This window comes from Labrus bergylta, chromosome 16, assembly GCF_963930695.1.
Source record: "Labrus bergylta chromosome 16, fLabBer1.1, whole genome shotgun sequence".
In the NCBI taxonomy this organism is placed as follows: domain Eukaryota; kingdom Metazoa; phylum Chordata; class Actinopteri; order Labriformes; family Labridae; genus Labrus; species Labrus bergylta.
In genome coordinates this window covers 10,302,011-10,318,124 of record NC_089210.1, presented here as the reverse complement: position 1 = coordinate 10,318,124, position 16,114 = coordinate 10,302,011, and the positions used below count along the sequence as shown (strand labels likewise).

The window sequence follows — 16,114 nt, the reverse complement described above, 5'->3', positions numbered from 1 at the left end:
AACGTGAAGTAGCCTGAGAGTTCAGAAAAAAAATATTGCCACACAACTTGGCACAGGATGTGTAAACATTCATGCTATTAAAAAACCTACAGGAGACGATCGTTACAGTCATTGTTCATTTCCATTGCCGAGCAGTTGTTTCACACACACACACACACACACATACACACACGCGCACACGCACACGCACGCACACACACCCACACACTCTTGAAATGACCACACGGGACTTCTTGGAACTTTACTTTGAAGGCGGACTTTCCGGCGCCCCCTGCTCTGCGCTGTTTGTTTTGACGCCGTTGCAGCCAGTTTCCACGCAGGGGCCGAGCACAGAGGGATTTAGTCATGTTAAACTGATGAGGTCTGGCGGAAGAAGAAGAAGAAAACGAAGAAGAAGAAGAAGAAGAAGAAGAGGAGGGGGGTGGGAGCTGAAACAACGGGAACAGAGTGGGATTTTTTTTTTTTCTCGCAGGAAGGAAGCCGGAGAAGTATTGAACGCAGCCTATAAGTTAAAAAAAAAAAACGTCGTTACCCTGAACTCCTGTCTCTGTTGTCGCTTGTGCAGCCACAAACCAGCCTCTCCTTGTCGCAACCGAACAGTCTCTGCTGCCCAATGAATGGAGTTGCTTTCTGCCTTGTTGGAATTCCACCCTACTCTGAGAACTACGTAAGTCCTCTACGACGATAACCTTATTGATAAGTGTATTGATATCCATGGTTAGAAGTTTATTTGTGTCGGGGCAGGCAGGCTGTGTTGTTTGGGGACTGGTCAGAGAGCATGATTTCCTAAGAGGATTAACACTAGTTTGCATAGCCTAGCTACTGTATACACACACTCACCGACATACCGTGCAGAAAACAAATGTTTGAATTCTGCAGCTTCTATTATCTGCTTTTAGACTTCAGAACAACCCGTTGCCATACTGTACGCCGTATCTATCGTCCGTGCAGTCTTTTGTCCGCCTCTCGGTGCAGCAAGGCGGCTGGAAGTCCAGGCGGGACGTCCCGAGCAGGGATGCTGTTTGGGAGTGCGTCGTTCACTACCCTGTCACAACGGTTTATATTACAGCCTCAATCACACTCACACACACACACACACATATCACGGTAATTCACTTCAATTGAGGTCTTCATCTCTTCTCTCAGGCGTCCCAGCAATCTAACCTGAAAATGTAAACTAAGATACTGACGCTAAAGTTATCAGAAAAGTGGGCAGAAGACTGCAACACATGAAGTGATATGACAGCAAATCAGAATGTGGGTAAGGTATGATCATCACAAGACTTAAAAGCACCACCAGTAAAAAAAAAAAAAAATGGTTTTATGCTTTTAAGGATTGAAATGTGCTGCTTGTTGCCTTCAAAAAAAAAAAAGTTCTTGTAAGTTTCAGTCCCTCCATTATCAAAAGTGAACAACAACACGCCTGTGGGATTATTGGAGGGGTTTTTCATTTAAAAAATACATGTTTAAGATACCAATTCCTAATGGATTAAGTGCAGGAATGTGTGTGTGTGTGTGTTTGTTGAATTAGTAGCCTATGTGTCATTGTGAAGTCATGAGGTAAGATGTCACTCAGGGCGGTGGTCTGCTTTTTGAAGAAAAGGCATATGTTTGGTATCCTGGTTCTCTCTCTCTCTCTCTCTCTCTCTCTCTCTCTCTCTCTCTATCTGTGTGTATGTGTGTGGCGTGGGTATGCTTTGATGTAACCTCAGTGGGGTTTTTCACTCTGTGTGTGTCATGTGGCTGTGTCAGAGAATTGCTGAGAAAATTCTCTTGGCCCTTTGGGTTGGGACTCGGCTGTGCTGCCGCCTGCTGCGTTCTCAGACTTGGCGTTATCATGATTTTACGACTTTACCTTCCTTTGCTCTGTGTTTTTTTTTCTGAACCATCTTTTCTCCCCCCCCCCCCCCCCCTCCCCGTTGTGGTTAGTTTATCACCCTCCAGTAAAGAATAACGTTTCCTCCTTTGTGGTGATGCTGTAACTGAACCTCCCTGGTTCTGCAGATGCTCCTCCAAACACTTTTATCTTTTCAATTTGCCGCTTGTTAATTGAAGTGTCATAGTAAAACATCTTTATAGTAAATGTGTAACAACCACACAACTCTGCCTTAAGGAACGAGAACTCGTGAAAGCTGCTCTCAAAGTGTGTGATGTCCCCCCTGTGGGTCTCTCTTTTTGCTCTTATAGCGTGGTTGTCTCTTTGAACACAAGCCTCCATGCTGGCCTATCTCATACATGACCTTTTACCCTGCATGTCTCAGCCAACACTCAGCTCTTTTTTTTTTGCTGGGGCCTTTCTCTGCACGTTTATCTCACTTTATCTTCAACCAGAGAGAAACAAAATTATCCTCCTGATGTGAACTGAATACATGTAAGAACTCAAACAAATATCCTGCATGTCTTTCCTTTCTCTTCCTTTCTTTTGAACTATTCAGATGGAGTGATTAAAGCCAACAAAATGACACTGCAACCCGATGATATGTGTCAGCCCGTGCGTGTCGGTTTAGTTGAGAGAAAAGTATGAAAAGAGAAGTCACCACTCTGTCTTCTGGGACTCGTTTAATGTTGTTAGCCGGCCTCGTCTAATGTAGCAGTGCAGGGGGGGGGGGGGATCAATAGAGGCAGTGGACGGCGGGGTGGGGCAAAGTCAGGATGAGCGGTAGCCTTGATGCCTAATGCTGCATTGTGCCACGTGACGCTGAATTTATTGATGATGGGAAACAGGAGAGCGCTTTTATGAAAATCTTGAGCCGAGCCGGTCGATGTTAAAGCCCCTCGTTTGTCCCCGCTGCACGTGTACCGGTCTGTTTGTTCTCCGATACTCTGCAGAGAGAGGGACCCAGAGGGTTTGGGCCAGATATGACTCGTAAACTGATAACAGAGTTTTTTTTACATTTTTGCTGATCCTTGACCTTTTTTTAACCCTGATCGGAGATGTGTTTTTACACTTCAGGTCCAGCCCTGAATGCTTTCTGAGAGCGTCCTCGTTTTTTATTTGTACTTGGCTGAAGTACAGAATAGATTCAAGTCCTCTCGGGATCATAGAACAACCGCCTCAGAAAGGTTTAAGCCTCGGACCATAGAGGCCCGTCAAGTCAGCTGGACCAGCAGCCGTCTCCTGGTCAAAGCAACGTGAACTGGAAACAGCTGCATGATGCTACAGACGAAACCGTTTCTGTGATCACTGGCAGATGCTTTCAGCACGTCCTATAAGAACAGAGCACGGGCAATAAATATTCTGAAGCTGGGAATTTATTATTTTTCGGAAAACTGTACCTTTCTTCCATGCATTATACTTCTCTGAACTGCAGAGAAATCTCAGAGGACACATGATGGTTTGATAAATGGGAGGGGATTTGGTGTTTTAGAGGTTAAGTGGTAACGTTCTCTTCAGCCTTGAAGCAGATATTCTTCATGATCATGTAGAGCCTTGAATTCTCCAACGGTATCCAGTGATAACTTTTTTTGGGTCCTTAACTCTGTGAAAAAAAAAAAATGTCATTTCAGTTTAAAAAAAATAACTCAAGATTTCAGAATTTTGCAGCACACATATTGCAGCAATGAGTACTGCAAAGTTTAACCACACTTGCTTCAGCTTCCACACACTTTGTCCTTCTCTCTCTCCCCCCTCCCCCCCTTGTGTGAGTAAAGATGACCTGTACCAAAGGGTTGATGACCGGGATTCAAACAGCAACAGCAACCATTGTGACTAGGACTTAAGCCTGTGTAACGCCTACTTTATCAAAAAAAAGCTAAAAGAAAGTCACTTTCCTTCTCTCTAATCTTGATCAACTTTGACGTACCAACATCACCCTAGATGAAACGTTGAAAGGTACATTTTAGTAACTGTGTCAATCTCTAACAACAGACCGTTATGACTTTAGGAGCCACTACAGAACTTTTTTTAAACATTTAAACTACTTAAACACTCATTTACGATGTACATTTTCATACAAGATTACCGAAAAGTATCAAGGAAGTGATGGAGAAGTCATGTCACAACAATAGCATTCAATTCTACAACTATGGAGCACATAGAAAAAAACTTCTCAAAAGCCTCTAAACCTTTTTGAAAATGGTGACCCAAACGATTCCTTCACTTCTTGTGTTGTTTCCACTTATTCTTCTGTTATAACAGAAGGGTTCTAGCCATTATTCCATGTGTGTCGACCACTCTGAACATTTTCAATAACAGTGCGAGTACATGCGTTTGTTTTCATTTCTCCAGGCTGAATGTGCCACATACCAGAAACATGACCACTGTTTGGACCACATACTTCTATTACTGCGTCTGTGGAGTGGGCGGAGCCACACAGAGCAGCATGACAGTAAAGTGTGGTCTTACAGAGTGTGCTGCATCAGTCTGTTAACTCCACTGAAATGTCTCTCACACCTTAACACCTCGGCCCTCCCACCACGACACCGTCACTCCTGCTGCATTCTTCTGAGCTCGGAGGCTCGAGACGACAGCTGCAACGCTGCCGTGCTCGCACCTCACGCCCACAAGTCATTAACCTGCAGAGTGTGTGTATTGACACGCTTAAATCACACTCACTCAAACACACAGCTGAGCACAGGTGTTTCAGGTGCTCCATTATGTTTACATCACACTTAAAGGGTCAGAGTTGCACGCATACAACTCTTAAAATGTGTGCAGGTGTACATGACAAACTCCTTCTCTCTCACACTCACACACACACACACACACATCGCACACGAATACACACACACACTCCCGTTAGCATGAGTTGGAATGAACAGGGTGCAGCGGCTGTTAAGGTGAGTGAAGGACATCAATCATTGTTGACCTTGTTTACTGTGGGGAGCGGTCGTTGCGATCCAGCTCTGCAGAGAAGGCGTGTTTCCGTAGCTAATGGTTCTTTATTGATCTTCAGTCACTCTGTCGCTATCTGCTACAGGCAAAACTTATTTTAAATAATGAATTAATTTTGCTCCTACATTTGCTACTATTACTATTACATACTTATTTCCCACTTCTCGTGCAAATGTAATTTTGATCATATTCCCTTTTTATTATTAATGGGAATTGCTTATTTAAAACTTGTGATACATATTTCAGACACATTTTGTAGTTAACTCCTTACAACCTTTCCCTCCTTCTATTTCTACATAAGAAGCTTGTAGTTTGAAAACTCCTCCGACTCCTTTTCAAAGCATCAAGTCTGTGTTTTTTTTATGTGCTCTCAGTATCTCAGCCTATGTGGTGGGAAACACCTGGATCCTGCCTAGAATTGATCTTTTAGCTGTGTGTGGTTGCTCAAGCCTCGCAATGATGCGTACACGTTTGTAATGACTGATCCACTGATGTGTTTGTAGGCTGAAGAGGTTAATTAGTTGGCAAAGGTTGCTTGCAATGATATCAACTGGCATGCACTATAGTGCAGTGCATCAATGATTAATTGAAGTTGTGAGCGAAATAGCCACAACATTTATAGACCAAGGTAAAAGAAAGTCATTAGCTGTGCCCCACTGTGTACAAAATCAAGGCTGATTGAAGAATGGACGCCATTGTATCGCTCCAAACTTTTCTTTCTGCTCTTTTATGATACTTTAACTGATACGCTGTTGTCTTTTGCTTCCATTTTAAACTCTTACACTCTCATAATGTAAAAGAAGTCCAGCGATCTTTGTGGTACAACCTATGTGAATGTGAATGGTATGAATACGATTTGATCACTTTCATTTGTTATAACTTTTCTGGTTTTCCTCTTTTAAACATATCCCCTGGATGTGACATTTACCGTTCCTAAAACTGGTACCTGGTCATGATCTCCTTCTCCTTCTCCTCTCTCTCTCTTTCTCTCTCTCTCTCTCTCTCTCTCTCTCTCTCTCTCTCTCTCTCTTGTGTCCCAGCTTGATGCGTTTCATGTGGCGTCTGACTGGCAGACTCTGGGAGGTTTGGTGTGAAACAAAGCATCTCTCAGAAACAGATGAGAGCTAATTAGATTCAGCCTGTTGATGGTCTGGTTTGCGTCAGTGCCTCCTTGTGTTGGTGCCTGTGTTCATGAGCGTGTGTTGTTTCTGTTCAGGAAATATGAGACTATCATACTGTGTTCTACATGCCAGGGGTCTCAGTTTTTATGTGATGCTCAGCATAACACAGAAATGAGGCAGGAACAGGTCCGGTCTTGTTCTGAAATGCAGACTTGGCTTGGTCTGTATCTGTCCGCAGGATCAGCCTGAAGGCAGCATTGGCTGGGTTGAATCAGGGTCAAGGTTCAGAGGTTGGGGGGGCCCCCTCGTCTTACACTTGGCCCCCTGTATAGAGCCTAAAGAGGCAGGAGGCAACTCCTGTCACAATGTGCCCACACAGGCCACAGAGGTTAAACTGATTTCGATGCAGATGATCCAATCCTGCATCTCTGTTTTGTCTCGCTAACCTCGTCATATCAAATGTGCACATTTTTGTGCCGTGTTCTCCTCATGTTTACATTTGTGCAAAGACGATAAGAGAGAGCTGAGTGCTGCTCTGTGTCGCTCCGATCAACTGTGGAGGCTTTCTTTTTGTTTTTTTACCAACAGCAGGAATATGGAATGTGAGAGAGAAACAGGAGGAGGGGGTCAAGAAAAGGGGTGCAAGAGATAAAAAAAAAAAAAAAAAAAATAGACTGAATCCTGGTGAGTCATGGGGGGAGAATGATGCCACTGTGACAGACAAAACATGATGAAGTAATGGAACATGAAGACAAGCCAAAATAACAGTTCCTCGCTTCATAACCTGCAGAAAAGAGGCCAAACTTCCGACTGCTCTTGTAAACTTTATGCTCAAGGGAGTGTTTACAGCGCACGTGATGTTCTAGGATGTTATTGGTTGTATGTGGTGGGTGACAGGAGTTAGTGTTTTGTTTCGTTTTATCCCACTACTAGCTTGAAGTCAGAATCAGTTCTGTTTGAAGTCTATATGACAAAGACAAGAAGTAAATCCTCACATTTGACAGCATCATTCAGAGAGTGGCTGGAGGTTCTGCCCAAAAATGTATTATTCAATTAAAGAAAGTAGCCAAAATAGTTGTTTTTCCCCATTTAATTGACTTTCAGCTCTAATCATCACATGCTGACCTTATGATGTGCAAAACCTTACATGGCAAAGATATAGGAGGGGTACTCTATTGATTTAGTATTGCTCTCAGCTGAGGGAAGAACATGAAAGACATGGCAAAGCAAAGTCAGCAAAAAGGATCCCTTATTTCACACAATGCCATACTCAACATCTGCAGCTTCACATTTTGCCTTTTGTGTAATGTGTAGTTTGAAACTGTAAATGCAAATTTGGAAATGTAAATTTAAGTTTGAAGCATCTCATTTCTTTATGCTCTGAATAAAGATAATTTCCACATGGCATAACGTACATTACTCTCACTCAGATGTTCAGTCTTTGTTTTCTGAGATGCTATACCTTTTTAAAGTGCTCTTGTTTTCATCCGAAGATTTCTGTCTGATCATTTCGATGATGTTTGCTGGCTGTACTGAAATGTGACTGTTTGGGAGGTTCTCCTTTCGTTGTTTATACAGTGTGTGGCAGAATGCCAGCAGACATCCATCCAAGCTCGGGTTTTGAGTTGATGAACTGAGTGGGATGACTCACAGACATCTATCTCTACTTCCTGAACAACCTGGGCCAAAGTGCTGCTGTGTGACTGTGAGCACACACACACACACACACACACACACACACACACATATTCTCTTATCAGTCATGCTTTTCTGACTATTTGTAAGCAGTCTTGGGAAGGAGGTGGGGGTTGTTTTGACAGTCCAGCTAAAATCACGGGACACAGATTATCGAGAATCTCATGAGGAGCTGTGGATGCTGGGAAGAGATAGAGCGCTGTGGTTTTGCTGATGTCTGCTGGTCCGGCAGAATACTGCCTCATGTGTACCATCTTGCTAAGATTAACTTTAAAGGCAAATGTTGATGTGTTTTTGTTTTTTCTGTGAGTGCAAATGATCCAAAATCTGACCGCTTTCATATTGTACAGTCACTGTAGTTAAAGAAACAGTGTGAATTTAGGTAACACATACATTACATTAACACACAAGAAAAATCCAGGTCAGTTTTCAGGAAGGGAACTTGAGCATCACAACGGACTGAATTAGATCTTTGTTAAATGTGGAAAATGATACTCAAGTTATTTCAGCTAAAAAATCTGCCTTACAAACTTTATGTGGTTGCATCCATTTCGCTGGAAAACTAGCAGATCATGTGTGACACATGATGTATAGTAGGGTCCTCCACCGCCCTTGGCCAATAGTTATCAACCATACAGCTCCATACTATCCTAATGGTAATGAAAAGTCCCCCCACACCCTTCTATCAATCCTTAGTTCAGTTTGCACTTGACTGCTCTCAGCCTGTGTGTTTCTTGATTTATCTCAGGGACTCGTGTTTTTCACTGTGATCCTGTATCAGTCACTGTCATGGTCTGTTTCCGATGAATTTGCATTCACATCATCAGGCATCACGCCATCTGATGAAAAACGTGGCAGTAAGCGCCACTCCACTCCAGATTCTGGTTTTGCAAGTTTTTGTTGCGCTGTGTTCCCGCTCGCATCTCTCACAGCTTCTTCCACCTTTATTTGCTTTCTCCTGTTATATGTGTCACCATCCTTGTTGATGGAGTGCTTCTTTTTTTATACTCTCTAACCCTTCCCAAATTCCAGCTTTCTCTTCTCTCACTTCCCTGAGACTTTGAGCTATTGCTGACTGCTCTTTGTTGCCTTCTATGGTCATCTCATTCCAGGATGCTCCCCTCTATAACTGCTGCTTTCATTTTTAAAGTTCTGCAGCCATTTAAAAAGTTTAATTTTGATTCTTATTCTTTTTCTCTAAACAAAATGTCTTCTTTAAAGAAGAAGGCGTTTGCACATGTACGGTTGGTTCGGGTTTCATTTTTGCACATCCACTGCTTAGTTAAAATGAAAACTAACAGGACTTCATGTTTTATCAGCATTCCTCTCAGCTGTAAGCAGAACCAGTGTGTCTTTCATCTGCATAACAGACTGACAACATGTGTGTGTGTGTGTGTGTGTGTGTGTGTGTGTGTGTGAGCTTCATGTCAACAGTCCTGGTCGTTCACAGTCTTCCCATTGGGCAGCTAAAAGACGAATACAACCGAGACGTGTGATCCCTTGAGGCTACATATCTGACCCTTTTTTCTGGGGTTGAAACAAGCCATGAAACGTCAGAGGACAGTTTATATCTTCAGGGTCAACAGTCTCAGACTCTTTAGTCGTTGCCATGCAGGCAGTAAAAAAAACCTCTAATACAGAGTGACAGAGGCTAAAGACAGGGTACAGACATCAGCATCAGGCTGGCATATGGATCTTATCATTATATTAAACACACACAGGGCAGTGCCATGAATATCAGCCAAAACAAGAGACACCAGCAGCATCATCTCTGTCCTCTGGAGATGTCCCTTTTTTTTTTTGCAGTCGAGTGTCAACAGGAAGGAGCAGGCAGATGATACGATAGCGTGGTGGGCTGATCCTGTATTCAAAACATGCTGGGCTGTATCTTTATACCATCTTTGTGCAACTGGGGACCGACCATGAGAGGAGTAGGAAGCGGGATGAAAAGGCCAGCAACGTTTGCTATTCATCGGTCAACAGTGTGAGAAAGGAGGCTCATTTTGCTTGGTCTCTTACATAACATGCAATGCCTTTGCTTTGGGCTTCGGGCAGATCGTAGAAAATGTCAAATTTTCAGGAGAGAAGATTTGATTTGTTCGCCTGAAAATTCTTGCACTAATTGATTATGTTGTGTGGATATCTCTTACGCAGTGGCCCTGTTTGTTTGGGGCTGAAAGAGGTCAGTGTGAGTGTGCAGAGAGAGTCATGAGTGTTAGAAAACAGATTGGAATTTGGGACATTCTCAAAGAAAGATTTGAAAATCTCTGTGAATCCTTTGACTTTTAGATTCCTTGAATTTGTCCAGACGCAAGTCAGGGTTGTGCCATGCTTGAGTGCATCTGTAAAAGTAGTGCATGTACCAGCAATCGTCAAATATCCAGACATAATCTACAGATTCCTAGGTGATCACATACTCTCAGTAGGTCATTTTGATGAAATTAAACTCTCCCTCACTCCCCAAATGGCTACTCAACACCCTGGGACTCCCCTTTTATACCCTGGACTCTACAATCCTGTGCGAAAAGAGCGATGGAGGACTTCCACAGCCTGGTGTGAGCACTGGTGCTTGGCAGGAATGTAAAAACCAGATGACCTCAAATGGAAACTCCAGGGTCTGCTGGAAGCAGGCAGGCAGGCCATCTCACTTGCTCTAATAAACATTCAGGCTCCTTCTGCAGTCCTGCTTTCTTTTTTTTTTTCCTCCTCTCTGGCTCATGTAACGTCCCAACCTGGCTCAGCATCGCCTCCACCACGCCCCAAATCTTGGACTGATGCCTGGTTTTAGGCCTATAGGCTGAGGCACGCTGTTGGATCCAGCTCCATCTTCAGCCAAGGAGAGCAATGACGTCATCTCCCATTTCCAAAGTTATAATTTTCATCTGCTAATTACACAGAGGCAAAGATGAGCTAAATATATACATCTGGGCTTGTGGAGGGGGAAGAAGGGGCTGTCTGATGCCCAGACGTAGATGAAGACGGGGGTTGGGAGAGGCCTGCTAGAGCCCTGTGGTTTTCTACTGCTGAGGCCTGCTCCTGAAAACAACCAGCAAAGAAAGAGACGAGGAGAAGAGGCAGAAAAAAAAATGGATGTAGGGGGGGGTTGGCTTTTATTGCAGCGGAGCTCAGACGTGACGCTCTGATTGCTCCCAGCGGTTGTGGTCAGTACAGAGGAGAAGAGAGGCGAGGAGGAAGGGGGTTACATTGCAAGGGGAGCAGGGTTAGCTTTTTGCCAGATGTCGTCATAAGGCATCCTGGTATATATATAGTGTATATATGTTAGGAGACAGATGTGTTCACTCAAAAGGAAGCCCAGCTTGGAGTTTAACCTATAGCCGGCCGCCTTCATTGTGGCACCCAGGAACAGCAGGATTCAGCCGCTTCAGAGTTGTTTGTCTCTTCGTCCATATTTGATTACATTCAACGTCTGCATGCTGTTTTCAAAGATATCACACGTTTAACTGGAACAGATTTGTTTTGAGTCACACATTCCTAGTCACCAGTTGGATCTACAAGCTCGCAGGTTATGTTAGCAAGAAAGGAAAAAAAACAACTCTCACTGGCTGTCAGACGTCCATATATCTTATGAAATTCAAAACACCTTTTCACTGCCTAGCTCATGTTTCCAGTTTGGAGGTGTAGACCGGTTTATGTCGTGGACCTTCACACACCAAAACATCAGCTGTGAAAGCCAATTTGAAACCTGTAATGAGCGTAAAGGTCTCCGCTGTCAAACTCGTCCCCCTGCAGGGTTTTTTCTCAGGCTGGAATAGAGGCACTTTGTTGGTTCTCATGGCAACTGTCAGTGTGGATGTGATGGCTGATGGGTGATGGGGGACTGTGATTAGGTTGAAGATGGGTGTCAGAATGAAGCCTGACAACCTGCATATTGACAGCATTCGCTGGAGGAACCCTGAGTGGCTGGACAAGATCACGTTACTCCGTGAAAATCGAGAAATATGCTTTTTTTTTTTTTATTTAACATTTAAGCTATGCTAGCTGTGGTTGGTTGCTATAGATGTTAAAGACATCTTCATGATTTCATGGATCTCCTGACTTTTACTTGGGCTTGAAAACCAAATCTTATCTACTTGGTTGTCACGCCCAATGCCTCTGGAACCAATAACACTCCCATCTGCCTCAGCTTTACTTTTCTGTAAAGAGCTAATAATAAACCTTAGCATGCTCACACACTCGACATCAAAATCACTATACATGCTAAACATCAACACATTAGCATTGTGACTGTGAGCATTTCAACTTGCTGACGTTGGCTTATCTCAGCACACTTCACCGTGTCCTGCTTTACAGTTCAGCAAACGAACTGCAGACTTCTTATAATCATTTTTGTATCTGTATCAAAAGTGCTATATCAGTTATGCATTCGTTTTTGTTATATCAGCTGAGAAATTGTTTTATAAGGTGTTCTGAAGAAAACTTCTAACCTTCAGAGATTCTTGTTGAGGAGTTGACCTGGTGGAGACACTCCCTGCTAATCAGGTTAAAGTGGAGCGGCACCGTCTCTCCACTTAGCTGAGCTGGGAAGCATAATGGCTCTGTGCGCTTAGTTGTGGCTTCTCTCCATCAATATCACCTTCTCTCATTCATGCATGCTCTTACTTACAGTTTGAATCACAACTGATACGCTACCCTTGAGAATAAGTGTTGCTCAGCTGAGGAAATAACCTCTTTTTCTGAAACGGGGTCAAATGTGACAGATCATCCTCCTGCAAACACAGTCACACACACAACGTCTTACAGCTTTGAATAATTCATCAACATCGGAAGATTTCAGTCGACGTGCACGCATGCTGGTAGCTGTGTTGTTTAGTCAAAGATTTCTTTTGGCTGCTGATGAGGGGGCAGGGTGAGGAGGGAGTGAATGTAAGTACTTAGAGTGTATCTGTGAGTACGTATGTGTCATTTCTATCATAGCTACAACTGTGTCAAACCCCCTCTCCTCCCTTAGTTCACCAGCTGCTTCTTTCTACTTCCTCGTTCCTGTTTCTGCTTTAGATCACTCACTCTGCCCTCATTTTTTATTCTTGGTAAAAAAAGAAATCCCCCCAGTGCTTGCTTTCCAACATCTGTTAGCCCCCCGCCCCCTTTTGTGCTCTCTCTCCCTATCAGGCGTTTTTCTTTTTGCCGACGTAGAAGCTTGGCTGGCTGGCTGACTCATGTATCCCACACTCCCTTGTGGCAGATGTAGCATGAGCCAATCACTTTTTTTGTGTGTGTTATTAATCCCAAATGTGCTTTTTCATCTATTTGGCAGGGTTTTCAGTTTTGCTTCAGCCAACATGAATTGTTCACGGCGTCCTGTTTCAACCAGAGCTCATTAGTTACACTATCAACGGATCTCTTGAGAAATGAGACATATCAGACCATTAAAGTGGGACACACATTGTTTTGAAATTCTGATAAATAGTTGATATTTTTAGAGTAATTTATCAGGAAAGACTGCCAACATCGATGGGTTAAATCTGCTGAAAAATGATGGTTTGCTGCTTTTCTCTCTTGAATATCTCTACTTACTGGGCATTTACAGTTTTTTAAGCTGTTCTCTGACAAAATTGAATATTTGTAGTCATGAATTTGGTGTTTTTTCTGAGTCGACTGTAATAGTAAATGGAAGTTTTTGGACTCGACACTGATAAAGATGCCTCCGTGATTTTAGGAAATTGAGATTGGCATTTTGTCCTATTTGCGCACATTTACTAGATTAAAGGAATAATCACAAGGGAATACTGATCAGTCAGTTGCAGCCTTTGCAAGTGTTTGGCAGCAGTTTGTGTCAATAATTAGGAAAATGTTATACATAATTAATATTTGGACCTGTGAGGGTGTGATGTAAAGATGAAGTGTTGTTTCATAAATGTTTTCATGCCGACAGACTGCAGTGTAACACACACACACACACATACACACACACACAGACTCAGACATGCAAGTAAAGAATGCATGCATAATGCGTTAGCTTCCTTGAGGAGGAACACATGGTCAGGTGGGCTGCCTTAAACACTTTAATCCTCCATCCTCCTGGAGTAAGCTGGACATCGTTGTTGTTGTTATTGTATCAGTCCTGCTCAGACCACCCAGCTCCCCTCAGCTGTGGGTTGATAGGATATCTGACCCTCGCACACATTTCTCCTCTACAGAGTCCACCTGCTCTTGTCTCTGGACTCCCCGAGTTTCCTCCTCAAAGCCACAACAGGTGTGACCTCTGTGATCTCCGGCTGCCCTCTCTCAGCCGCCTCTCATGTTATTAATTAGTACCTGACATAAGAGAAATGATAAGTACTCGCAGGTTGTGAAGACAAACCCCCCCCCCCCAACACACACATACATACTTACATATTCACATCCCTGCTTGAGCCATCTCAGCATAAAAGTGTGGTGGTATATGGCCGCATGTTGTGTCCCCACCCTTTGCTCTGTCACCCCCACCCATCTGCCGTTAGTTAAATTCTGTGTCACAGCTGCCCTCTAGTGGCTGCTGAGTGGTAACTACACACTGAATGTAGACAAGTAGGCCTAAAGGTTAGAAGGCACTGGGATTTACTGGAGATTTAAAACTCATTAACTTGCTAAAACATTTTTTTTTATCTTATATATATTCATATCTTAATATGTTTCTCTCAACAGATAATGACTCCATCAATGTATGTCAGAGGCAAGAACTTGGTGTTGCACAATATTTTTTGTTTTTAAATAACTGAACAAAATGAATACATTGAACAATGAAAAATTAAGATTTTTAATTTTCTATTTATTAACTTAATCTTTTGGAAATTGGAAATTTAACTTGAAAATCTTTCCAACCTTTAACATATTGTTTTTTCCCTGTAGGCGAAATATTCCACAAAATAGATTTCAAGAAAAATGCAAAACTACCAAGCCTCAGTCCTTTGCCTCTTTAAGTCATGAGTGAAAGTAATTTTTACCTTCTCAAATGTTGTATTTGGAGGTTAAAAAAAAAGACTAAAGTGCAGTATTTAAAATTAAATCAGCTTTCCAACAACATTTAGACTAAATTGTCTTAAATCCCCTTAGTTATATAATGACTCTCCAGATTCCTCCTTTGAACTCTTTGGCAGGCTGGAAACCACCGCTGGTCATCATGCTTATTTTTGTGGCTCTCTTTGTTTCACTTTATTTCATTAACAGCACATTTGTGATGACTGAAAAGTCATGTGGAAGCTGCTTGAAACCATGAAAACCTCTGGTGCCACATGTTGAGTCAGCGGCGTGTCAGCACAGCTTTTCTCTCACCAGTAGGGGACAGGAGTCACTCTCAGGCTTTCAAAGCTTCACATTCTGGTGTTAAAGGAATCCTTCCATCTCTGTCTTGGCTCATCTGTTTTTTTTTTTTTGAGTTTCATGGTGAGCAGGAACCTCAGACTGTCCTTCATTGACCCTTACTGCAAGTTTTTCCTAAATATCCACTGCCTGTGTTTAGAGACAACACCCCATGATTGTGTCTGCAGCAGCCTGGTTTGTTTGTGACACGCCAACTTCAGCCTCATTCAGCCGTCTTACTCTTCAATCTCTTTCATGTGCGTTTCTTCAGCGGATTCCTCTTTCTTGAACCTCTGTAGGAAACTTTTTTGTCTGGCCACTCTTAAAACAAAAAAAAAAACAAGTGTTAGGCCTCCGTGTAAATCTTTTGGCTCATGGTCATGTTATGAGTGTTAAGGGGATTAAAACGTATCACTAAACTAATCCGTCCGTTACACCGGCATTACCTCCCTCCTTCCCTCCCTCCTTTCACTTTTCCACTGATGTGTTTGTTATCAGAGAGCGGAGGAGGCCAGGGCAGGAGGCAACGAGGCGTCGCTCCTCAGAGATTAGCAGCGCGTGTCTGCCTTTGATTTTCTGACATCAAGAGCTTTGAGCTGCCAGGTTTTGATGAAAGAAATCCTTAATATGAAGTCTGCATACTCTCCAGGTTGCATAGAGTTTACTCAGCCATCAAATCATCTGATAGGGGCGTTATGCTGCGCTGATGTGCATTAGACCTCTATAACGACTGCCTGTGCGCTCAGGTTTGTGCAGACAGTGTGGGTCAGCGGTGAGAAAAAGTGTTATTGTCACAACTCTTCATGTGTGACTGCGTGTCCTCCTCCATGTAAACTGTAAGTCAAGGCCTTTTGTGTTTTACGCTTGTTTTTACCCTCTTTATGCTTCTTTTTGTAAATGCCATGAGGTGAAGAGAGAAAGAAGAAGAGGGAGCTGCACACACAGAGACCTTTTGTTTCCAAATTAGGCCATGCTGTCCCCTCGCCAAAGCTAACTGTTATCAGGAATAATTTGATATGAAAACCCCACTCTGTGCTGCCACTGCGAAATAGAGGGCTTGTATATTTTCAGATATTAAACCCTCATCTGGCTTTTCACACGTCTGATCCATTCAGCTGCTGCTCTGACAGCCGTCTGTGATTTTTTTCTACTCACAGGGTGAGGT

At 43.1% G+C, this 16,114-nt stretch overlaps 1 protein-coding gene across 2 annotated transcripts in view; it reads left to right on the top strand.

The window, feature by feature from the left end:
* The window catches only part of arhgap23a (Rho GTPase activating protein 23a), a 63,953-nt gene that overhangs the window by 12,048 nt on the left and 35,791 nt on the right, over nucleotides 1–16,114 (top strand). The window contains exon 1 of one of the 2 annotated variants that reach the window (XM_065964255.1): nucleotides 354–667. The exons of the other annotated variant lie outside the window; for it this stretch is intronic. Within the exon in view, the coding sequence (XP_065820327.1) occupies nucleotides 614–667 (54 nt within the window). The 5' untranslated portion in view covers nucleotides 354–613. Of the gene's footprint in view, nucleotides 1–353; nucleotides 668–16,114 lie in introns of those variants that run through there. 2 annotated transcript variants of the gene reach the window in all.